At 48.5% G+C, this 25,383-nt stretch overlaps 1 protein-coding gene across 1 annotated transcript; it reads right to left on the reverse strand.

Annotated features, from left to right (window-relative positions):
* Positions 1–1,068: 1,068 nt before the first annotated feature.
* Bcl6 (BCL6 transcription repressor) lies at positions 1,069–24,767 on the reverse strand. Its single transcript, XM_021185003.1, has 10 exons — positions 24,490–24,767; positions 14,565–14,603; positions 13,528–13,699; positions 10,926–11,147; positions 8,329–9,303; positions 7,461–7,645; positions 5,928–6,095; positions 4,311–4,441; positions 4,064–4,201; positions 1,069–2,280 (listed from the first exon to the last, which is right to left on the reverse strand). The coding sequence occupies exons 3-10, from the start codon at positions 13,686–13,688 to the stop codon at positions 2,137–2,139; spliced, it is 2,124 nt and encodes a 707-aa protein (XP_021040662.1). The 5' UTR covers positions 13,689–13,699; positions 14,565–14,603; positions 24,490–24,767; the 3' UTR covers positions 1,069–2,136.
* Positions 24,768–25,383: the final 616 nt, after the last annotated feature.

The raw sequence follows: 25,383 nt of genomic DNA on the forward strand, positions 1-25,383 counted from the left end.
CAAGTCCTTTAAAGTCATTTTCAAAGGAAACCCGAGCTGCAAGGCCTTGCGGTTGGCAGAAGGTGGCGTGACTTTCTGAAGCTCTCTTGGGGCTTCGGGTGGGCAGCTCCCCTAGCTTCTCAACACGTGCCCAGAGACTGATGCAACGCCACTGCCAGGAGCTGACCAGTAAGTAGGCACGTGTTCCCTCCCCACTGCCACCCAGGAACAGGAAGGGGATGCAGGCTTTCTCTTCTGGGCCCATTACCAGAACCACACTTGTCTCCCCAGTTCTCAGATCCTGTCAATCATAGTTGGTCCTTGGGGTTTTCTGAGGTAAAATACCAACCGGTGCCAAAGCAGGCCAGCATGACCTTACATCTGAATCATGGATTCATAAATGGTCTCGTTAATCCAGTCTACTCTTGGATGAGCTGGGACAGAGACCCACAGCAAAAATAGTGACCTGACGCACACAGGAGGAGGTGGCTGAGTTCTGACACTGGGGTAGACGCTTGCTTGGCCTCTGGCCAATCATAAAGCTTTCAAGTCTGTGAATGTCTGTCGGTCACCCAGGAGACTCTGAATGCGTGGATGCTTAGAGATGTGTGTGGCTTCAGCCAGATGCCTTTGACCTGCCAGGGGTAGCCAAGTAAAGAAAATATGTTTCTAAAGCCAGAGCCATGATGGGACTTCTCACTTTAGAAAAGAATAATCCCAGAGGCGGGAGAGGCTATGGCTCGTTAGAGGTCGGAGAGACTATGACGTTTGTGTCTAAAGAACAAGGACTGCAGTTATTAAGAGTGAGGCTTGCAGCTGGGGAAGGGTCCATTCAGACACCCCACTTGACCTCCAGGCCTAGTGTCTGGGCTCTGTAGCTGATCCTGGTGTTCAGGACCAAAATAGGCAGGAAGCTACCTGGACAAGCCCCAGTCTGGCTCTCAGGCCAAGCTCCTCTCCCACATCTCACTGGCCAGCGGGCCCCACTCCCACCCCCACCCCCCCCTAGAACATTTCCCACCGAAGCAAAGAGGATGAATCCACTCCGATCTCTCTCTATGCAAAGACAGATCCTCAGAAAAAGCCAGCTTGACTTTTCAATGTTTTATTCTTATGTTTTGTACAGCTCTATTTTACAACGCACTAATGCAGTTTAGACACAGCCAAACCCTGTCTCCGGAGTAATTATAACGACAAGCATGACGCAGAATGTGGGAGGAGTCAAACATTCCCAAAGAGAGTTTAGTTAGTGACAACTTCAAGTCCCTGTGTCTGCCTACACTTCAAAAAGGGATGGCGCGCACCCGTCCATCATTGAAAACTTCCGTGTAAAAAGGCACCGTGAGGACACGTTACAGGTATGTACAAACTGAAAACTGGAACAAAAGTATACATTTCTCCTTCTGCGGCTTTTTTTTTTGTTCTTTTTGTTTTTAATACACACTTTGTAAATTGTAAACCTTCACTTGCAAAAAAATACAAATACACGGAGGCATTTTAGACAAAATATTTTCTTACTTATACAGACGCAATACTTAAAATAGTCTCTTAAGTGCTCTTTCTCAATAAAGATTCTCAGATCCGTGTCTGCCTGCAGATACAAAATCGAGCCTTTAACACAGTTTTATATTTTCAATATATCTTTTTAGGTTTATATATTTATATTATATATATATATTTATATATTTACAACTCTGCCATATATTCCTTCACCTTTGGTTAAAAAAATTAAAGCCCTCTCTTTGACAACATACTGAAGTCTTGTCTTTTAAAACAATACACATTTACATACAAAAGAGATCTCTGTTCCCACAGATCATTTACATTCCTCGGGTTGCAACCTGTCAAGCCAGAACTTCTGCATTTTCCCCTACTTTGATATAGAAAATGATTTTGCTTTTTGCTGACATGGTTTGCCTTACACATAGGAGAAGAAGCAATAGTATTTTCTTAATGTTTTATGGCAGTGTGGGAAGGGGAGCTGCCTTGGCTCCCGGTCCCGCAAACCCCACCCCCACCCCCCACCCCAACTATGATTTGCACTAGTGGATGAGAGAGGCACTACATCATGGGATGACCTTTGTAAAGTGTTACAGCATCCTTTGGGTAGATTCTGAGAAGGGGCTGGAGAGGAAAGGGCGAGGAACACTCCATGCTTCAGCAGGCTTTGGGGAGCTCCGGAGGCAGGTCAGCGGCCGACACGCGGTATTGCACCTTGGTGTTGGTGATGGCACCATGCTTCTGGCGCAAATGAAGTCGCAGTTGGCTTTTGTGACGGAAGTGCAGGTTACACTTCTCACACTGAAGAGACACCAGAAGCCAAGTGTTAGCTGTCATCCACTCGAGAAACAAGTCAGTGCTCAAAAGCCCAGAAGAGAGGCAACCCTGTGAGGGTTGGGTGGAGGCACCTCCTCCCGCTCAAAGGGCAGATTTAGAATCCATGCAAATGTTGGCTTCCATTGGAGGTTAAGTATACACTGTGCAAACGCCCCAGCCTTCCCTTCAGCTCACGGGTCCCTCGGACTTAAGATGTCCTTCCCTGATTTAAATGCATGACTACAAGTCGTATCCAAAAAATAAGTTCAGATGCATGCGGCCCTCATTAGAAACATTTCTGAATCTAAGATAAAAGAATCCATCTCTTTCTAGCTCTCAGAGGTTCAGCCTTGCCTCACAACTGTCCTGGTGTACTGATGTCTTCATCATGTGGCTTCGAATACTTTGAAGTACTTCTCACCCAAACTTTGTCATCTTCCCTACGACCTATCAGAATACACCTTCAGAAAACTGCAAAATCAATCCGATTGCAGCAGCACAAATGAACTAAATAGCCTAAATCCGTGGGGATTCTTGAGCCTGGGAGATGGTTTTCTTTATTTCCAAATGGCGGAAGTCCCCTGTACCTGTGTCACCCACTACTGTGTAAACTGGCCAAATCACCTCTCAGGACTAGCTTTCCCTTCTGTACGGGACTGGGTCAATCAAATCCAAACAGCACTTTCAACTCTTACTGACACTAAGACTAAAATTCTAGCAGTTCACGATGCAGCTATGTGCTTGAGAAACTCAAAGCACTGAATGAATTAGTTCCCTAAACATGGCCACCTTATGACGTAGGCACTGTTTTCTAAATCGGTGTAGAGGTGAGGAAAGCAGAAGGCCCTACGGGCGAAGATAGCGAATGTGCCAAGAAACGAAGAGCAAGTACAAAGCCCTTCATTCAAAGCTTTAGAGCAAGTCAACGAAAGAAGGCACAGTTTGAACCTTGCCATCTGGGTGCCCGTGAACCATTCGATGATTCGCTCTTGTGCCCTGCCGGCACCTGAAGTGCTGCCATTGGTGTGTCAAAGCGTCCTTATATGATTCGCAAAGGCGTGAGTTGGCTGCCCTCCAATTAGATTTTATTTACGTCCTGTTCTTAGCAGTGCGCTAGACGTGCAGACACCTGCTCTTTCTTTTGAATTTATCCTTATTGACACCCATGTATTCTAATCTATATCTACGCCACACGCATGCAGGTACCCGGGGAGGCCACAAGAGGGAGCTGAATCCCCTAAGCTGGACTTAAAAGTGGTTGCGAACCACTCAATTCAAGTGCTGGCAACTGGACACTCCTCTACAACCGCAAGTGCTCTTAACCGCTTAACCACCCCCTAGTCCCAGCCATCTCATTCTTGAAACAGTATTTTTTTAATATATTGGCTCTGTTTTTTTTTCTTTGTCATATTTCTCTGGTTACTCTACTCCTAAGCTCCCTTTAATACCTTCACTGCTCCTACATACATATCTCGTGTGGAGGTATGCTGGAGATGCTCAGAAAGCATTTGTGGAATGAATGACTAAGCCGGTTCTACTTTCCTCTCCTAAAGCCCAAGACCAATGCCTCTTTGTCAGAGATAAACACACTGAGACCTGGGATTGTTGAAGACGGGAACTTGGACAATCAAGCAGGCTAGATCTCCTGACCACTGGCCCATGTGTACACTAGAGGTTGGAGCAAGAGGCTCTGCTGTCCACTTGCTGTGTACCCCTCCCCCGCCCCGCCCGCCCAGGTCACATGGCAGAAGCCACGGGGTTTACGTACATGGTAAGGTTTCTCTCCTGTGTGGATGCGCAGGTGGCTCTTCAGAGTCTGAAGGTGCCGGAAGCGAGTGCCACAGATTTCACAGGGGTATGGCTTCTCTCCAGTGTGGATGAGCACGTGGGCACGGAGGTGGGCCACCTGAAGGGGAGCACAGCACAGCGTGAGAGGTGCTGCCTGCCTATGGCTGCCTGCCTATGGCCAGGTCTCCATCCCCCACAGGGTCCCTTCGCCATGTGACCCTGCTCACCTGCACAAACCTGGCCCCACAGGTTTCACATTTGTAGGGCTTTTCTCCAGAGTGAATTCGAGTGTGGGTCTTCAGGTTGGCTGGCCGATTGAACTGCGCTCCACAAATGTTACAGCGATAGGGTTTCTCACCTATTGATTGACAAGAAGAATGAAAAAGGAAATCATCTTTAACCGGGGGCTCCACTGACTCTTCAAGGCAGTTACTTCCATGCAAGGCCACGAATGCCTCCCCTTCCCTACAGGGAGAGAATCTAGGGTAGTGGCTCTCAACTTCCTAACGCTGTGACCCGTTAATACAGTTCCTCATGCTGTGGTGACCCCCTCCTAATCACAAAATTATTTTGTCGCTATTTCATAACTGTAATTTTGCTACTGTTAGGAGTCATACTGAATCATATTGTAAATATCTATGTTTTCTGATGCCCTTAGATGACCCCTGTAAAAAAAAGTCATTCAACCCCCAAGGGGTCTCATCCCACTGGTTGAGAACCACTGATCTAGGTGCCTACCACACACGCCAACACATGTAGCAAGGGACAAGGTCAAGAAACAAGCAGTTGGGCACAGTGGGGTGGAAACTCTATACACAGGACACAGTGGGAGAAGGTTCAAGAAGTCTGACCTGCAGAACCACCATTGTCATTAGGGTCACTGCCTGTGGGGCTTGGGCAAGACCCAGCCCTTCTCTGGACCTCGCTCTCCCTCTCTGAATGGGCAGGGCTGATTCAGACAACCTGGGATGATTCTTCTGGGTCTTGCTTTGGCCAGCCTGATGCAATATCCACTCACTCACCAGAGAGATAAAATCAGGCTGCTCTAGTCTCTCTCAGAACATAGTTTTCCGCTTGTGGCAACTACAGCTGTATTGCATTTGCTAGCAAGGCAGGGTGTGGGGCTGAGCAGAGGCTGGGCAGAAGAAACCAATCTACGGCTGAGCCTTCCACCATGGAAAGTTTTGGGGATAATGGGGCCACTGAAAGGTCTGAGAGCTAATTAATGCTCACAACAAAGAGACTGTGAGACATGTCCCCAGGAAAAGGAACGTTAAGTTGGTTGACAAGTCCTTGACACGGAAAGGCTTTTCCTTTTAGCTGGCTTTACCCAAACCTCAGTCCACGTTGCCTCTATCAGCATTAGTCTCTTCACTCAACCAGGGGGGACTAATGCTTCAAATCCCAGCAAAGGGGGAGAAGGAGGGCAAAACCACAAAGGAAGCGCAAAGAATAAGGAAAGAGATGAGACAGGGTTAATCCTCTGGGTCAGTGGTTCTCAACCTTCCTCCTGCTTTGAGCCTTTAAGACAGTTTCTCCTGTTGTGGTGGCCCTCAACCATAAGATTATACTCATGGCTAACCCATAACTGTAATTTTTCTACTGTTGTGAAACATGACCTAAATATCTGATGTGTGGGATATCTGATATGTGTGACCCCCGAGAAAGGGTTGTTTGACACCCCCCCTCAAAGAGGTCAAGACCCACAGCTTGAGGACTGCTGCCCTAGTTGAAGCCAGGGTGGGGCATGCATCCTGCCTCCCTCCAACCAAGTCCCCAGGTTTGTCCTAAGATCAATTGCCTGTAACCGATCATGGAGCCCTCGGCGTGGGACAAGGCCATACCCGTGTGGACGGTCTTGTGGCTGGCGAGGTTGCCCTTGTAGCGGAAGGAGGCCTGGCAGCGATCACATTTGTATGGTTTGTCACTGTGCGTCTGCAGTGTGTGCCTCTTGAGCGAGGCCTCCTCAGAGAAACGGCAGTCACATTCGTTGCAGAAGAAGGTCCCATTCTCTGCAGGCACATGGAGGGATGCCTTGTTAGCATGAGGAGACAGGGCGGAGCCCGGATGCCTCCCGCCCCTGGAACTCTGCCAATGTCTCACTAGAGCCTGGGCTCCTTCTCAACGTTTATGGGAACCCATAGGACCAGTGGGGACTTTTATTTTTCTTAGCTTTTAGAGTCTCAGTCAGAAAAGACCAAGACAGGAGACAGATTGAAACTCAAGGTAAACACGTTTCACTCCAGAGACTCTCCTTAGGGCCTCATGGCTTTGAGAAAGCCTTAGGTTTTCTCCTCTGGGAGCTCCAAGACACCTTACAGACAGGTTCATAGTTCAACTTCTATTCATACACAGCAGTCCTGGGGCAAGACGCTTGGCGTCCCTAAGCCTCTCCCTGTCTCTGTCTCCAAAGCAAAGCTAATATGCCCTGTCCTGCCTACCCATAGAAACTCACTACACAGCAGATAAGAATGACAACCTCAAGAGCCATGAGACACAGCTCTAATCCATTTACCCTGTAAGTCCCTCCCAGAAGGGACTGAAGATGAAGACCCCACCACCATCTTTGTGCCTATCTAGATTTCACGTCTTCAAAGCCCACCTGTAACCCCAGGACACTAAAGGTGGCAGAAAGGCAAACAGAGACCCAGTGACAGGAACTGGAATGCAGAATAAGAAAATCATCTGGGGACAGGCAGGCACAGTCCCTGTGCTCCCTGACTTGTGACCTAGGGCCAAATGGCTCACTGTAAGCCCCTTCTTTATTCTGCTATAATCTGAGAATGGTATATCAGTGTAATTTAACCCTGATTATGTATTTCCTGAGTCAGAAAAGATGGTAACTAGAGCTGAGTTAAGAGTGGGACTTTTCACCAGGTTAAAAACTAAGGGAGCCAATACTGACCACATGGAGAGGCTAATTAATAATTTCGTTCAACGAACTTAATTCAGCAGACATTTTCTAAGTACCTCTGCCATTCTAGGAGCCAACTGAGGCCCAGTGCGAGATGCATGAATGACTAAGGCCAGCTATTCCTTCACAGAGGACTGACAACCTACCAGGAAATGCTATCATACACCCATCTCAGTATAGTAGTTTGGGCACAGACAGGCTGGGAAAGCTCTGAGGGTTCCAGCCATCCTGCAAGCTACCTATGCTGGAGCGTGGTTATCCTCGTTCAACACCTAAACCCCGTTGGCTTGCTTGAATCAGCCCAGTTCCCGGGAGACAGAAAGGATAACTATTGCTGGAGACGGTAAGTGCCAGAGGCCTTCTAATCTGGGTCACGTCCCAGAGACAGCAGCACACACGTGCCAGGGAACATAGGGGCCTCCCTTCCGGGGCGTTCAGAGAGAGGGAGGAGAAAGAGACTCACCACAGCTAGAATCCGAATACTCTGACTGGGTTTCTCCCATCTCCTCCGGGAACGTGGGCCCAGCAGTATGGAGGCACATCTCTGTATGCTGTGGGGACTGAGAGCCGCAGGATGTGCACTTTGGGGGGTGCATGTAGAGTGGTGAGTGGCTCTCACTGCTGCTTCGGGGGGAGCCTGCCAGGGACCTGTGGGCAGGAAAAAGGAGCCTCAGGACTCATCTTATAAGAGTAGTCCACGCGGTGGCCATGCTAAGCTCTCTATGTGTGTGTGTGTGTCTCTCAGGCAAGCCCAGAGACCAGAACTGCCTTCTAGAGTTCTAAGACTCCGAGCCCAACAACAAATGCCCAACTTCCACTTCCAGACACAGTTGCTTCTCCTTAGGGCCTGAAGCCTTTCTCGGTCTTAAAAGATGGGTTCCCTGCTCCATCGAGACCACAGGAAGTGCCTCTGGGATTTGTGGAATATTTTTCTCCCACACAAGGGAAATGATCTCTCCTGCTACAAAGAAAGAAAAGAAGAAAAAAGAAGGGAGAGAAAGAAAGAAGGGAGGGAAGGAGGGATGGAAGGAGGGATGTAGGGAGGGAGGGAGGGAGGGAGGGAAGAAGGAAGGAAGGAAGGAAGGAAGGAAGGAAGGAAGGAAGGAAGGAAGGAAGGAAGGAAGGAAGGAAGGAAAATGAAACAGAAATACAACTTCATTGTAACATGGTCAGTTCTGACACAGGCTAACTCACTCTGGTGCTAATCCCCCAGAGCATTTCAGGCAGAAAACCAGAACAACCTTGCACTCTGCATCCATCTGAAGCTATGAGGCCTTGGAACTGTGCTGGGGTAGCCCCTGACCTTAGACCCACAGGGCCTCTGAAATCACCTGTTAACGAGATTATTGAGCCGGCTGGCTTGGGGGATGGTAGAGTCCTCCTCACTGGCACTGAGCTTGGTCGGGGACTGGAGATCAAGGTTCGCGGGCTCCATAGGCGGCTGGCAGGCGGGCGGTGCAGGGTAGGCTCGAGGGGAGAGGCGACCCAGCTCTGCCTGCTCAGAGCCCTCGGGTTTGGCATTCTGATTGAGGCTGTTGAGAACGATGAACTTATACTTCTTCCAGTTGCAGGCTTTCGGGTCAGTGGGGCTCTTGGCTGGCGGAGAGCCAGAGGCCTGAAGGATGCAGGCGTTCTTGCTGCTGCAGGACTCTGTGGGTGAGTTGGGCTGGCAGTCGGATTTCTGGGGACTCTGGGGACTAACCAGACCCTTCCGGTTCAAGGGTGCATTGGGGGGCTCGAAATGCAGGGCAATCTCATCCTCTGAAGAAGGTCTCTCTTCTTCTTTGCTGGCTTTGTCACAGGGGAAGTATGGAGCATTCCGAGCAGAAGGGGCAGCAGGCTTGGGGCCCTCAGGCACACTGTAGTGTATGTCACTCCGAGCCTCCTCTGGGACTGCCTCCTTGGGCGAGTAGATGTTGCTGTGACACAAACTGGGGGATACCTCCATGGCTGGCCTGCTATACTCATTAGGGACTTGCCTGGCACTGTCGCAGGGGAGGGCACGCTCCTTGGGAAAAGGGTTGGCCACAGGCATTCGGGGGGCATCTCGGAGCTCCTCATCAGAGAAGAGGAAGGTGCTGAGCGGGAGATGGCTGTACATGGGATAAGAGGCTGGTGGTGTTGACAGGCCACTGTACAGAGGAGGAGCAAAAGCTCTGCTCTCACACCCGGGAGTATTTCTCAGTGGCATATTGTTCTCCACAACCTCACGACCTCGGTAGGCCATGATGTCATGGGGCATCAGCATCCGGCTGTTCAGGAACTCTTCACGGGGAGGCTTAAGTGCAGGGGCCATTTCTGCTTCACTGTGGGGGATTAAAAAAAAAAGACCCAAAATTAGAACTGTTAAAACAGATGACCTTCCAGTGACACTGTTATATAGCCACATCTGTGCTTGACTCAGCAAGACTTGGGAGATGTGACTCTGGAGTCGGAAAACAGACTTACAGGGCACTATACCCAGAAGTCTACCCATCTGAGGCATGGCTGGGGAAACCAAGGAGAAAGAGCCACTCATATAACTTGTGTTTCATTGGATCTTGTAAATATGAGGCGCATATATATATATATATATATATATATATATACATACATATACATGTCTTGGAAACTGTAAGTCTTCTGATTATATAGAATTATATGGGCAATGTAAAAATTATATGGGTTATGTAAACCTTTTAAAGCCCTTATCTCATTTCCCACATGCAAAACTCCTTCAAGGGAAAGCAGGCCATTTGATACAGAAGCTAGGAGGGAAGAATGCACACAATGGTGGCACTATACATTCAGAATGTATCAACGAAAAGACCTGCCTCGTATGTTCAGCAGTTTTGCAGAGAGGTTGATGAAGATGAGCAGGCAGTGACCAGCACAAAAGCCCTGGCGATGGAGCAGCCTGGCCTGATTTGCAAAACCCAGCTCTGACCTGGAGCAAGTTGCTTAACTGCTCAGGGCTCAAGGCCCAGCCTGTGTAAAGTACTCCCAAATGACGGCAATGATGCACTTGCCGCCATTAGCACCCACTGGAGACAAAAACACTGGCTGCAAATACTTAAAGGAGTTGTGTGGGTGAAAAAGTAGGACAGATCAACAAGCTCTCCACTAACAGGGCTGGCATCAGAAAGTGAGCATTAACGGAGCCAGGCTTCTCGAGGTGGTAAAGAGAGACTCTGCAACTGCCCGAGGTAGTCCTATGGTTGTGACAATGTGAGTTCCTAGGTCCTGGACGTGGTCAAACATAGACTGGAAATCCCTTCTGCTAAGAAAGCAGGCAGGTAGCCCAAAGCTGCTGAGTCACGTGGTTCTGAAGAAGATAAGCCTCAAGTAGCTGCTCCATTTACCAAGGCTCTTCAATTTCCCAGCTCTCAGCTTCTGATAATGATCATGCCTCCTACCTCTTTGGATGGAGGGTTTGACCCAGTCAACTCATTTCTATCCATGAAGTGCCCCCCCAAACATGAGTGTGATGACTGAGATGAAGAACAAACTTCAACTCAACTGTAAACTCAAACAGCCTGGGCTTTAGTAGAGAATGGAGGCACATATAGAAATGGTTATAATAGAAGGCTGAAGGAGTCCTCACATATATAGACCAATGTTAGAAGTCAGGTTGGAAGGAAAAGCAAAAGGCTGCCCGCCAAACTCAGATGAGCTGAGGATGTCAGCAAAAGGCCCATGGAAAAGGCTTCCAGTTTGGGCCTTGCAGGGCAAGTGGGAAGAAGGACTAAAGGGAAATAAGGTGAGGATGAGGTGGGGGCACACAGGTCATACATCTGGGTAGCTGCAAGGAATGGTGTCTGCCTAGAGCATGTGAATAAAGAGTAGCAAGGGAGGTGTCGCATAGTGCGGAGGCTATCACAGCATGCATGATTTCTGATCTGGAACCATCCTTTCTGCATCCACAGCTTCCACCAAGGTAGCAGCTCACCTGGCCTTGATGAACTTCCTGCATGTGTCGACAACATGCTCCATCTGCAGGTACATGGCTGTGGTCATCACCGCCATGATATTGCCTTCCCTCAGGTTGAGCCTAGATGTGTACATGAAGTCCAGGAGGATGCAAAACCCCTCAGGGCTGATTTCAGGATCCAGGTTGATTACACTAAGGCTGCATTTCAACTGGTCAGTGAAGATACTGTAGAACAGGCCACTGTAAAACAAGCAGAGGCGCCACTGTCGTGGTCACAAAGCATCCATCTCTGTGTCTTGTCTTCCCTGGGGCCCAGATCCCAAAGCTCTGTGGCACAAACGAATGACTTCTACTTGTGGAAAGCCTAGCAGACTCCAGGAATTCCTGAAGCATTCTGCAAGTTTACATTAACCGGCGTTCTCCCTAATCCTGCACGACATGTGCCACCATAGTCTACCTTTACACACGGAGAAACTGAGCTAGCAGAGTCTGAGAGAGAGGCTTGGGGCCACGGTGCTGTTTTTCTCTTGTCTAACTTAGCACTCATCAGCTCCTACTTCGTGTGTGTGGTACAGTATTTCCCTTGCTGTATCACAATAGCCTTAGTTTTAGAATCTCCTGCGTGAGGAGTAAGTTGAGGATGGACAATGGTGATGTATGCGTATTTATACTCCACGGCCCTGCTCCAAGTCCAACAATACCAGAAAGTCAATTATTCCTAGAAGATTGAAGTCTAATCCCAAGCCAGGCCTCCAGGTCATGTTGTCTAGTCAATTAGTATTAAAATGACTGTCATCACAAATCTCATTCTGGGTGGGTTGCCAGAAGTGATCCAAGGAAGTAGCCAAGGAAGAGCCTTTCACAGGAAGTAGCTCTTCAGCTGTGGCTAATAACAGTCTTACCATCTCTATGCCTTGGTTTCCTTATCTCTAAGTAAAGGGATATTTGTGTATGTGCTTAATAGGGTTGTGGCAAGAACAAAAATCTATGTTGGGGTACACACTGAGGCAGGTCATGATAACTACTGAACACTCGCTATCACTTTATATCTCTATAAGTTCGTGTTCTCCATGTTTTACATTTTCAATGCATCTTTATACTCGCTGTCTGTCTGTCTGTCTGTCTGTTTGTCTCTATCTCTTTTGTACTCTCCTGTCTCTGTCTGTCTCTGTGTCTCTGTCTCTTTGTTCCCCTCCTGTCTCTCTGTCTCTGTCTCTGTCTCTGTCTCTGTCTCTCTCTCTCTCTCTCTCTCTCTCTCTCTCTCTGTGTGTGTGTGTGTGTGTGTAAATATACTATGTCATGAGAGTGGAGGTCAGAGGACAACTTGTGACAGGATGAGGTGGAACCTCTGCTTCCACCATGTGGGTTCTGAGGTCACATCAGGTTTGGTGGCATGTGTCCTTACCCACTGAACCATCTCACCAGCCCTTCCCATTATTTTTTTAAATGCTATTATTAGACATTGGTTAAGTGCTCTAATTGCAACACAGGGCCCTACATCATTACACAGACATGTGCTTTGCTTTCATTATCTACAGAATGGAGACATAGTGTCATACGCAATAGACAGCTAGTAGGAAGACCTTAGAAATGACTTAATATGCTACAGCACAGAAAACTTGAAATTCAGAAAAATTTGAAGAATAAGCTGGCTTACTCACTCTATGCTTAAACCATGGAAATATAATTATAGTATAAATTAAGTACAATAGTCTGGGCATGTTGATTTATACCTATCCTCCTAGCACTTGGAGTGAGAGGATCAGAATTTCAAGGCCAGCCTTAACTAAATATTATATCCAAGGCTAGCTTAATCTATATTAAACCCTGTCTCAAAAAATTTGTTTGAAAAAGATTTATTTATTGTTACATGTGAGTACACTGTAGTTGTCTTCAGACACACCAGAAGAGGGCATCAGATTTCATTAAGGATGTTTGTAAGTCACCATGTGGTTGCTGGGTTTTGAACTCAGGACCTTCAGAAGAGCAGTCAGTGCTATTAACCACTAAGCCATCTCTCCAGGTCCCCCCCCCAAAAAAAAATCCTTTTAGGGCAGTGGTGGCAAACACCTTTAATCTCAGCACCTGGGTGACAGATGTAGATGAATCTCTGTGAGTTCAAGGCCAGCCTAAGTCTATGGATCAAGTTCCAGGACAGTCAGGGTTACACACAGAGAAACCATATCTTGAAAAACCTAAAAGCAATTTTTTAAAAAATAAAATACAGTCATGGCATAAAAGGCCAAAAAGCTTTCAAGCTTGGTTAAACTATTGAGAAAGTCTCATGTTTCATCCTTATTCTGGTTAACTGAAGACACTCTCACTGCTGGCCTCCTTATTCTGGTTAACTGAAGATACTCTCACTGCTGGCCTCAAATGCATCTTGGCTTTGATAGCATATGATTTCTTCACTCACTATTCCTTCAGAACAGCAATGGTTTTCCAAAGGTATGTTCGTTCAGTTGTTTCTGAGAGTCCACAATGCCAGGCCATTTGCTGAGACCTGGAGACTAAGGAAATGTCATCTCGGACATAGAGAATGGACTATACATTTGTCTCGCTGGCTGTCAATCCAAACATTCCCTTTTCTGCAGTCCCCCTTCACGCCGAGACCACTCACCTACAGGCCATGAGCACTGTCTTATGGGCTCTAAACTGCTCACGGCTCACCACGATGACAACGTCCGTCAAGATGTCCCGACTCCGGAGGCGATTGAGGTTGAGAAGAACATCACTAGCGTGGCGGGTAAACTGGATACAGCTGTCAGCCGGGGAGGCCATGTTGTATTTGCCTGAACAGACGTTAAAACTCCTATTACTCCTTGAGAACCTAGTCCCTGCCTACGGGGAGGACCAAGCAGGTGGCTTAGCCTGATAAGCTATTGCATGCAACTCAGGTATATAGTGGACAATTCATAGCCCATTTCTGGACTTTGCTTTGCATAGCTGTCAAATGGGGAGAATGAAAGCCAGTGTAGAAAGCTCTTTGGGGGAAAGGGGAAGGGAAGGGCTGCTTGTAAAGTGCTTTTCCGCATACTAAACACTCTGCCAAGCATTGAGAGGCCCTGAGTGTGTTGCAATGGAGAAAACCACTCTTGGAGAGTTACCCAGGTTACTTTTCCTTTCACCAGCTCTGTTACTTGGAGTGTGCTGGTACTGTTTCTGAGCTTTCATTTTCCAAAAGAGGAGCAGCAATACCTATGTGGTTTTTTAAATTACAAATATGTGCCTACACCATAATAAGTTCTTTTTTTAAAAAAAAAAGGTGTAGCTATTTTTATCGGGATGTCATTTCACTATTCATCCCATGCTCTGAGATTGTGAGTTTTTTCGTTCAATAGTTTGAGTACTTAGCACTCGCATAATCCTGGCAGTGTAGGCAGCCAGGTTAGCCTGAACTGAGAAAGAATACGGGAACAAATAATACCATGCATACAATGGTATGAAGTCAGTTAGTGAAGGGTCAGAGGGGTGAAACCTGAGATTTGTATGGAGAGATTTCATTATCCTTTGTTCATCAAGTCTAAGATGGCAAACTTCACACACACACACATACACACACACACACACACACACACACACACACATGGGTAAAATTCATGAGAAAAGAAATCACCTACAAATTTTAGAGCATATAATTTGATTTGATTTACTCACCCAATGTCTTGCTTCACAGTCCAAAATTTTGCTTTAAAACTGCAAAGAAGAGAGCAAGCAGAGATTGACTAAATGAGTGTAAGATTGTCCACTCCGGTCTTATTTTAGGACACACGTAGCTAGCTTTGCTTTGATAGCTGCAGCCTGCCAGCTGGTGCCGTTTTCCCACAAGCTAGCAAACATATTCCAGCTTAGTTCTTACAGAAACAACAGGCATTCAGAGCTGTTTAGTAATAATGCCTTATCCTTAGTGCTAGAAATATCACTGCATACATTAATTACATATACCTGTACACACATATTTCCTTTCTTAGGGTAAAATATATATATATATATACATCAAAAGGCCATTTGAGTTTATGGGAAAGGAAAAAAAGTAGTTCTTTCAATATTAATGATAATGATTCTTCAGGGACCTAAAAACACTGGATGCTATTCAAACCCTTGCTAAAAATATTATCTTTCAAGTCTTAGAATGATTCCACAAGGCTGATAGGGCCAATATCTTTATCCTTATTTCTCTGGTGATGAAATTGAGACTCAGGGTTCAAATGACTTGCTTGGGACAAACAGCCAGGCAGTATTTCCTGATTCTCTGGAACGCTTCAGACTGAATACCAACTCTAGAATAAAACCCGAGAGGCCATGTTTATGCATTCCTTGGGTATCTTTGCCCTCTTTTGCAAAGTTCCCTCCTCCCTCTGTTTCCAGGTCTAAAACTAGACAGAGGGCTGACCATAGTTTCCAAGTGTGAGCTTCTCCCGGCTGGTGAAAGATTTAGCGGTGTGGTTTATCTGAGAACTGGCCAGGGAGCCTTCGAGAGACTTAATGAAATATATACTCTCTCCAAATTGGTTTCTCTAAAACAAAAACCATTAGAAGCTGAGGTGCAAGACTCTCCTTGATGATCCAATGTGGGCTGCAAAAACTGAGCCATAATACATTGGAACTCTGTCCTCCCATTTAAACAGCACAGCCCTTTGGAGCTGCTTTCCGGGTAAAGGGACCTAAGGCCAGCGAGGTCATGTTGGGCCACCTAGATAGTTGATGGCCTGGCCCTAGGTCTTCTGGCTCAGATTCCTGTACTCTTTCCAAGTCAGCCTACGTGCCGTAGGACACGAAGGACGGGCGGCAGCACCCTGAGGTGGGTGAGTCTCAGTTTTAAACTCCTTCCCCCACACAAAGTTTGCCGGTTCCATGGTGTTGAGTCTTACCCAAATGCGCACTTTAAAATGTGAGGTTTCTTTGAGTCTGTAACCAAACCCTCAGATATTTCTCTGTGGTCTTAAGAGCCTGTCACTCAACCTCTTCAGCTTCAAGGTTATTACATTCGTTTGAGTGAGTGAGTGAGTGGGTCTGGGGTAGGAAATGGAGGGAGAGAGAGGACAGAAAAAGACAAGATTTTTTCTTGAACCCATCCTGATTCAGAGTGAGCAAAAAAGAGTTCACTTGGTCCTCACCCAGGTCCAATGGCTGTCTCTTTTGAAAATAAATGCTGAAGACACGTGAAGTTTATTTACTAACTCTCTCCCGCTTCCTGTGGAAGAGCTCCACAAGCCCTTCTGGAATCGTCGGGCTGAGCTTCAACCACCAACTCACTTGTGGGTTTCCAGTCACAGACTTTTGGAACCACAGGAAGCCCAGATTTGCCGTTTCACCGGGACAAGTGGTAATGACTCACTCCAGACAAGGAACGAGGCAAACAAACAAACAAACAAAGGTAGCCCTTCTATTTACTCTGACAGGCTGGCCTTGGGCTTTTTACCTTAAGCCTGTCTCCATCAACAAAGCCCATGCACACACCAGGGCAGACTGTGCTCTTTGGAATCACCCCCTCTCAAAAGATTCACTTCTCTGTCAGCCAACTGGTCTCAGCAGGTTCCACAACTCCCTAGGGTGGGGGCTAACTCTGGAGCTGAATGCTACTTCCTTCCAGACACTGCAGATAGGAAAGCCCTATCCCATTCCGCTGGCTTGGACAAATCACTCATTCCTCTCCCGCTCATCATTGGACCACATCTTTATAACGGCCAAGATTCACTATAAAGGAAACTGAGGTTCCCAGAACAAGCCCTTGCCCAAGATCTCAAAACCACTCTCCAACAAAGTCCTATGCAAACAACCCCAAAGAGAGTCAGGCCGGCAAGGACAGCTGAACCAGAATGGGTCTCCCTCTAACGCCCAGGTCCAGCCTCAGTAATCCCCAACTGAGAATTAAACTAACCCATCCATGCATCCTTTCCCTCCCTGGGGCACTTGCCTAGTGTGCTTTGAATGAGGCAGCTTCAAGTAAGGAGTTTCCAGTGGGAAGGAAGAGAGACAGAAAGAGAGAGGGAGAGAGAATCTGAGAGTCAAGGGGAAAAGAGCACTAGAGCCAATGTTCCATCCTTTCCCTTTGGGGAGGGGAGTGGAGTGGCAGCCGCGCTAGCCTGTTCACACACACCCGCACAAACCCCAGCCCTGATGCCAGGCAAGCTTGCGCAGACTCGCTCACCGCACCTAGCTGTACCTGTCTTCCTGGGACCGCCCACCCCCTGGCGATCGGCTGGCACTGCTGCCCATCCACTTCGAAGCCAGGGAAGTTTCAGCCGGGGCCGAGTGGTAGGACTGTAACAGCTAATTTGGTTACATTCAAATAAATGTTTTCCTGCACCTCCGTAGCTAGCATTGTGTCTTTTTTTTTTCCTGTTATTCTGTCAAAGCAGGGGGCCACGAGGGGAATTGTACAGCCCTCTCATTCCCGGAACGTAGTCGATCTAGGCTCTAAGGATTTCACAGAACACTCCTGCCCAGCGCGGTCTCCAACGAGAAGTAACTTTCCAGGAAGCCGCGGCCTGACAGCCTAGCCCGGGATCGCTGGCTGCGCAACGCTGACCGGGGACAGAGCACCCTTTTCCCCTAAATCCGCTGTCCACAGGGGTTCCGGGTTCCAGACCCGAGTCTACTCTGTCCCTATCCCTGCCCCCAGCAAGCAAAAAGTCGCAGAGAGCAGAGTCCAAGAGTCTGGAGACAGTCAGAGGCTCGCTTCACGATTTCTATTTTGCCCTATTCTGGCAACTGAGTACGCTAGGGTTTCGTTTGCTTTTGTTTTGTTATTGTTTGTCTTAGGGTCTTGATGTTATTTCTTGGGTTTTCTTTCTGTCTTCCCGCTTGCTACCTCCTTCCCTGCTTTAGAAGGGAATGGGTAGATAAGAAATTAAGGCCAAAAAGATTGCGTCCCGGGACTAAGAGTCTCCATCCTTGGAGAAACCTGGCCGAATTGGGGCGCCGAGGGGTGGGGGGTGGGGGAGGAATAAACCTGGAAAAAAAAAAGTAAACTGAAAGCCCCTTCCGTCTACGTTGGCAAGAAAGGGGAGATTTCCACCCAACCTTCTTTAGAGTTGGAGCTACCAGACTGAAGCCAGACGTGCTCCGGAATTCAGTGTCTTATTTTCCTGAAACCGTGGAGACTGGGTAACAGGGCCCACCCCAGAGAAACTTCTGACACACAGCAGGGTTGCCTCGCCTTCCCAGAAATGAACTCCCTGTGGCCACCCCCTAAGTGCTCTCGGTAGCCTTGTGCCTTTGGGGAGGTCTGCACAACCTCCGTCCAGCCCTAAAAGTCACGGGTAGCATCGTTACACTGCTCATCCCTTCAGTGATGTAGGCGGGATCAGATTCGCACCCCCAGAGACGGGGTCTGTCTGGTTCCCTGTTTTGTGGTTTCCTTTTCCCTCGGTATGAATTAACGGTGACAAAGGTAATTTTATATGGGACAGGACTGAATATCCTAGGAGTTACCATTCGCACTTACTGGACTTCTGTCTAACGCTAGAGGGAGCTCTCCATCAAGGCTTGAAACCGTAGCCGGTTGCTCGCCCGGCCCCTCCTTCCCATTGACCTAGTTTGGCCAGGGTCTGGATTTGGAGAACGCTTTTCCACTTCTCTCTACCCAGGATGTTTGTTGGGTTATTGGTAGTCTAATAACTTCAATAGCTCTCCGAGAAATCTAAAGAGGGTTCATAAAATGTAAACCACTGTCCAAGGAGTTTGAAGGCGGGGAGGGGGGTAGGAATGACGCGTTGAAACATGCCCCTGGGCTCCAGCAGGAGCGCTCTTTCCCAACAGGGTGCTCAGGTCTAGCCAGCCTCTTCTGGCGATAATGGGTAGAGTCAAAGTGTTGCTTCTGTTCTGGAGGTAGGGAAGGACAATATTGTTGCTCTTGCCTCTGGGCAGGAATGACACAAGAGATAAAAAGAGTTGATAGTGCGATGGATCCGCAGCTGCGTGAGCTAACCAGAGGACTTTGTGTCCTGACTTTCATTTCTGTTACGTGTCCTGCCTCAAAGCTCTTGCTAGCCTGCAAGCTTCGAGGAAATGCAATAAAATAAAGGGATGTGTTTTATCATGAAGAGCTGAAGAGCTGAAGGGACGCTCCCCACGAGCCTGGTCGAGACAGCCTCCAGAAGGTCTGCTGACAATGCCAGCAAACTATGTCCTTCAGAAGAGATCTCTTCCCTCATCCTGACCGGACTGAGATCAGCGTTGGGGTGGGCGGGGTACTGTGGGGCAGGAAAGAGAGGCATCATCTCCCCAAGCAAACAATGCCTTTTAAAATTCGATCTAGACAGAAGTCAACTAAGGTCTTTATTCACGTTAATGAAGATGGAAGGCACTAACTGTCCTTGGAAAGCGATGAGTCAAACTTGACCGCGCTTCAGACACGTCCCCAGATTCGTTTCCAACCCGAACAGAGGCGCATTTCTCCGCGGCGGCCTGGGACAACTCCCTCAGTGATAGAAGATGAACTGGATTCCTCCCGGCCCCGGCGGGGGGTTGGGGGGAGGGGGAGGGGGAGACAGCTGTGTCTCTGCGGTGAGGACGCCACTAGAGGCCGCCAGTGCGTCGGTGCAACCGGGCCATCTCGGTTAAGAGCTTTGAGGGGAAAAAAAAAAACCCAACCAAAACAAAACTACGGAGGAGATGGGCTACAAATTCTTAAAGAATAAAGCTCTGCTTATTCACAACCCCTACAGACACGCGCGCGCACACACATACAGCTAATTTCTCCCCAGGCCACTAAGTAAAGGATAAACTGGGTGAAAAGAGAGTGAGTCCGGAGTTCAAACTTACAGAAAGCCAGTGCACAACCCCAAGGAGACCAAGTAGTTTCTGGCCACTCAACTCTCAGAACAAGCATGCACCACAGCTTAGATATGGCCCACCTGCTCACACCTCTGTCACCTTTCCATGTCCATTGTCAAAAACTTTAAGCTAAGACTGGGAGGGGACAGTTTCCAATGTGCACTGGATACTCCAGTGACCCAAGGTTAAACTGCTCTCCCTTTCTCTTAGATAAACTGGAATGAACTCCCTTGATGAATTCTTTGGAGTTCAGAAACTTACTGTTAGGCCCTATTCCACAATTGCAATGAAGTTTAAATCTTAAAGCTCCTGCAAGTTTGGGTGCAATCTTTCTGCTACTTAAGTTCTCTGTGGAGAGGCCACAAATATCCTTAAAGAAAGTACTGTCTCTCAGTTGACATAGATACTGATGGCTGAGCAACGGTGTATGTCGACGTCGTGGGAATATGATTTTCCTCTGTCTCGTCAAAACATTGGAAGTCGGATGCTGTCTTCATTCGAGAATGCCCTTCTCCTCAGTCCTAGCATTTGACCAGGATCCAGAGAACACCGCTCCGGGCGCAAACCTTGAGCGTGACCTACCACTAGGTGGCGGACTCAGTCCATTCAAGAATCACCCTGCTAGCATCGCCTTCTACACTGGGCACCCCTGACCACCGTGGTTTTGTCTCTCTTGAGGGTGGGGGGGAGTTGCTTCCAAAACTGAAGTCGGAAAACATTTAGTTGAGCAGATGTAATTCCGTTCTTCCGATGCTCGTGCCTCTAGCTAACACCGTACGGCTTCAGGAGCCGTGTATCGTTTGGTTATGTGTTCCCTTCTTCCTCTCCTCAAAGTTGGCTACACTTTCTTTCAAAAAGAACCACACCTGAAAGTATTAAGAGAGACTCGTGCCAAAGAGAGAGACACAGAGAGGGAGAGGGTGGGAAGGAGAAGGAGGGGAGCAAAAATCGGGAATAACCCCATGGTTCAAACCCACAGAGGAAGTGGGGACCAGAGGTCAGCCCTTTCACTCACTGAGCAAAGCGGGTGCGGAACGGAACAGAATTTGGCCTCTGGAGGTGCTACTGGTCCGTATTGGGAAGCAGGAAGGGTTAGGAGGAGCAAAAAGAAGCTAACCAGCAGAGCTAGTATGCAGAGTCGCATGTCGCTGCTGCGGTCCCACTTGTTGCGCAGTGTAGGAAACCGGCACGCGCCTAGCTACTTTGTCTCTCACAACCCAGCCTATGTTGTTCCCTGCGGTCCACAAACCTCTCCCCCATCACTTCGACACAAGCCACCACGGCCCCCGGGGAAAGTACAACACTTTCTTTCAGTTCTACGGTTTTACACACACACACACACACACACACACACAATCCTCTTTAGCTCAGAGTCAGACCGTCAATCTACTGCGGTACCTGAAGTCAAGTCTGAGGGGAAACTAGCTACAGCAATCCAGAGAAGTCGCAGATAAGCTCCAACTCTATCCCACCTCATCTCCACTCCTGAAAGGGTGTCCCTTGAATTATGGGCATCGCCTGGTAGGACACCATTCTAGTTTGGAAAACAACGTGTCTCTATCTTATTTGAAAGATTAACTGCAAAGTATTGATTTTAAAAGTTTCCTCTCTCTCTCTCTCTCTCTCTCTCTCTCTCTCTCTCTCTCTCTCTCTCTCTCTCTCATCTCTCGGGGTTAGGGGGAAGCATATTAGGCTTATTTCACAAATTTTTTTCAAATATTTGACTTTTACCAATAGTTTTACTCACCAAGGGGTGGCGCTGCCGCACTACCTCCCCTGAAACTTAAGGGTTTTTTTTTGGGGGGGGGGTTGTTTTTTTGTTTTTTGTTTTTTTTTTTTTTTTTTCACAACCGAGGGGGATATCCCCAGCAGGGGACAGAGGGAAGGAAAGATTTTGACATCTAGTCATGGCTCAACCCATAACTGGAACTCCTCGGGGCTCAGCAAATGACAACTTAGAAATTTAGGATGCCATTCCTAACCACCAAGGCCAGAATAAATTAGTCTTTTCAAGAAAACACTCTGGTAAACCCTTCAAACCTGAGGTGAGGAAGAGAGTATTTAGTGAATACCCGCTTCCTGGTTGTCTCTGCTCAAGTCACTTGGTTGTCTTGAACAGCATCTAACCTTACTGTCACTACCAACAGATCTTTAAAATCACCCAATGCCTGGAAGTATTAGAAAAGAAAATCTTCCAAATAGGATGCTGGAAACTTCTATTTATAAACTGGGGGGTGGGGGAGTGGGGGTGGGGTGGGGAGGTGTCCATCTACAGCTTTCTATTTTGGCCTCAGGACTCAACTGCAGTCATTTTAGCAAGAGAAAGGTCCATCTCCTGGTGTTTTCTCTCCATTTCCTCCCCCCACCCCCCGGGGGACAAATATCTTTCCTTCTTTTATTAAAATCGGTATATAAAGAAGAATATGATTTCACCTAACTCCTTTGAGCTCAAGTTTGCTACCTCCAGGAATAGCATGTGGACTAGGGCCAGATGAACTTCAACTTGGTCTGCAGGCTTATGAGGTCCTGCTCAAGTGCCTGCCAAAGGCACTTGGTAGTAAATTGTGAGCAAAATAGATACCTGTCTCCGGGTGGATCATGCTGCCCCCTCCCCTATTTTAAAGTTATTTATTACACACACACACACACACACACACACACACACACACACACACACATACTCACACCACACACCTCGCAAAGAAAAAGGGAAACCAGCGAACTGCAGAGGAAGCCAGAGGCATAGCTCAGAGCCACAAACTGTATTTCTAAACAGTCTTCTCTCTCTCTCTCTCTCTCTCTCTCTCTCTCTCTCTCTCTCTCTCTCTCGCCTCCCCCCTTCCATTCCTTGCTCTTTTTTTGTGGATAGTAATATACACTGGCATTGCAATATTTTCCTATGAGAACTATACAATGTTTGAAGGGGAAAAAGAAAAAGATAAAATTACTTCTTAGGGAGTGGGGTGCGATGCTTGTCAAGGACCCTGTAACTGCTTCTGAGTTCCAGCGCCGGGTTTGAGGTCATTTCTCACTACCCCTAGCACAAAAACTAAATTTCTATGGGAGGGAGCACAACACAGAGATTATTTATTTTACTGTTAAAATAATATTGTTTGGTGCTGTTGTTTTTCATAGGGGACCTTTAAAACTCATTTTGCAACACTAGCTCCATCTCTCGCCAGGGTTCCAATAACGCGGTATTATACAGGCAACGCAACCCGCAGTTCTCAAGACATTTAACGTTCACCGTTTCCGGCAGGGGTGGCCTCCAGCTCCCGCTGCCCCCCAGGCAGCCCATTTCCTAGGTTCCAACTCTCAACCCACTCCCTCCCCGGGCCGCCGCCGCCGCTTTTCCCCATTCCTACTCCCTCCCTTGAGGAGAGCCACAGGTTGCAAATCCAACCAACCTCGCAATCTGTTTTTGCAAAATCACTCTTGTACAAAGATCTCCCTATCGCACCCGCTCCTCCCGTCCGGGGTCCCCCAGCAGGAATCACAAAGTACCCCTTCTTCCCTCCCTGATCTTGCAAATCGGGAACGCAGGCTGGGACTCTGTTTTTCTTCCTTCCCCCAAAATAAGGACCTTGGGAATCTGAAGAGAGGCGTCCGCTATACACAGGGCCATAGCTGCTTTTTTTTTTTTTTTTTTAAACACAGCTTGCACCAAGGGGTAAAAAATGAAATTAAATTTAGGAAAGGGAGGGAACTACCGCTGAGAGCCAACACAGTCACGCAGCACCCAAAATACAAACACCGCGGCCGCCAGAAATCCCGCCACCTCTCCGGAGCTCCGGGCTGGCTGGCCAAGACCCCCCCCCGGGTCCCGCGCGCTGAAAGCGCCGCAGGTGCAAAAAACAAAAACAAAACAAAAAACAAAAAACAAAACAAAAAAAACCGCGCACCCCTCTCCCACCCTCCCCCAAAATCCCTGTCCCGCCTTCAAGCCTCCTTCCTCGAGCTGGGCAGACAGAGCGCACCCGGGTTCCCGACTGCCTCGACTCCAACCAAGAAAGAGTAATTTTCAAAGTATTCAACGTCCCCGCCCCCCGTGCAAGCGAAGCCTTCCCAAAACACTGTCTCTCCTTGGGAAGATCACGGCTCTCAAAGGAAACTGCAGACACGATACTTCATCTGGCTTTATGACCAAAAAGAAAAGGGAAAATAAAACAACCAGCCGAGGAGTTGGCTTGCATTCCCCCCGCTGACTCCCGGCTCGGGTGCAAGGCAGGGACTGTGCGGGGCCGGGGCCGGTGGACGGCCGCCAACGCGGGCACCGGGAGAACTGAGCGGGGAGGGAGGCAGCGGCGGGGAAGGCAGTTTGCAAGCGAGCAGAGAAAGCAAGCCAAGCCGCGCGAAGCCGGCGGGGCCGCCGCGGTCCGCCCTCCCAGGCCGCGCAGCCCAGCGCCCGCCGCCCCGCGCCCCTGCGTCTCCAAACACCGAAACAACACCGGGCAGGGCGGCACAGCCTCCCCGAGGCGGCCGAGGCGCTCCAAGACAGCAAAAAATAAAAGAAGAAGAAGAAGAATACGTATGCGAAAAGCTAGATCCTACAGTGGGAGAGACGTGGGGCTGATCTTCGGCATTTATTTTAACACCTGACAGCTAGAATCAATAAATAGATACATTTATATCAATAGATACACATAGGAAACTTGGAGCCAAAGCATTTGGCAAAAGCGGAAAAAAAAAAGAATTAAAAGGTAAAATAATGATCATGAGCAGCGGCGGCGGCAGCGGCACCAGCGGCAACAGCGGCGGCGGCGGCAGCGGCAGCGGCGGCGGCAGCAACAGCAATAATCACCTGGTGTCCGGCCTTTCCTAGAAACTTCTTGCATCACCACTTCTAAGAACCCCAGTTCTAAGAATCAACAGAGCTCAATTCTCGGAATTTGAGCTGCGGGCTTTACCATTGCTCCGCAGCAGGGGAGGACTCGGTGGCAGCGGCGCGCTCCGCAGCGCCCTCCCGGCCGGCAGAATGCCTCGGGGCCGCGCCGCTCGCCACCCTATGGTGCGGATCGTGGTTCCCGCAGCACCGCCGCCCGGAACACCGGGGGTCCCGAGGCGGGCGCGCGCGGCTACAAGGCGACCCTCCCTGCCCCGGGCCACCGATGGAACAGCCCGCTCCGCCGCCGTCACGTGGGCTCCGTGACGTCGGCGTCTTCGCTGTAGCAAAGCTCGGCCTCTGGAATTCTGAGAACTAATTTGCTATTCGGTGACATAAGAGGGGGAGTGCGCTTTGCCTTCCCGGGGTCTGGGGCTAATTCCTCCTCTCCTACCCATAAACTCGGCTCCTCGAGCTAAATACACAAAAGGGAGCGAGAGATTTGAGCCGTTAGAACAAGTATGTTAGAGGCAGGTTTAGAGAGACGAGGGAGGGAGAAAACAATAAATACCACAGCTCCTTCCAGCTAGAGTATTAGGCACCACGAGAAAAACATTTGCCAAGCAGTTTTCGGTGGGTTCATTTGTTTTCTTTTTATTTGGGACAAAGTATGTTGGGGCGGGGGGGGGGGTCCTTTGGGGATGGTGGCTTGGGATGCTCCTGTTGTATTTTAATGATTTAGGTGGGCTTTTTTTTTTCCGCCTCTGATTTTTGCCTTTTGCAAGTTTGTGGCGTTATGTAAATCGTCGGGACTGTCATTCGTTGGTTTTATTGTCTCCCTGCGTTGTCGCTTGCTCTCTCTCTCTCTCTCTC

The sequence above is a fragment of the Mus caroli genome, chromosome 16 (assembly GCF_900094665.2).
Source record: "Mus caroli chromosome 16, CAROLI_EIJ_v1.1, whole genome shotgun sequence".
Lineage (NCBI taxonomy): Eukaryota > Metazoa > Chordata > Mammalia > Rodentia > Muridae > Mus > Mus caroli.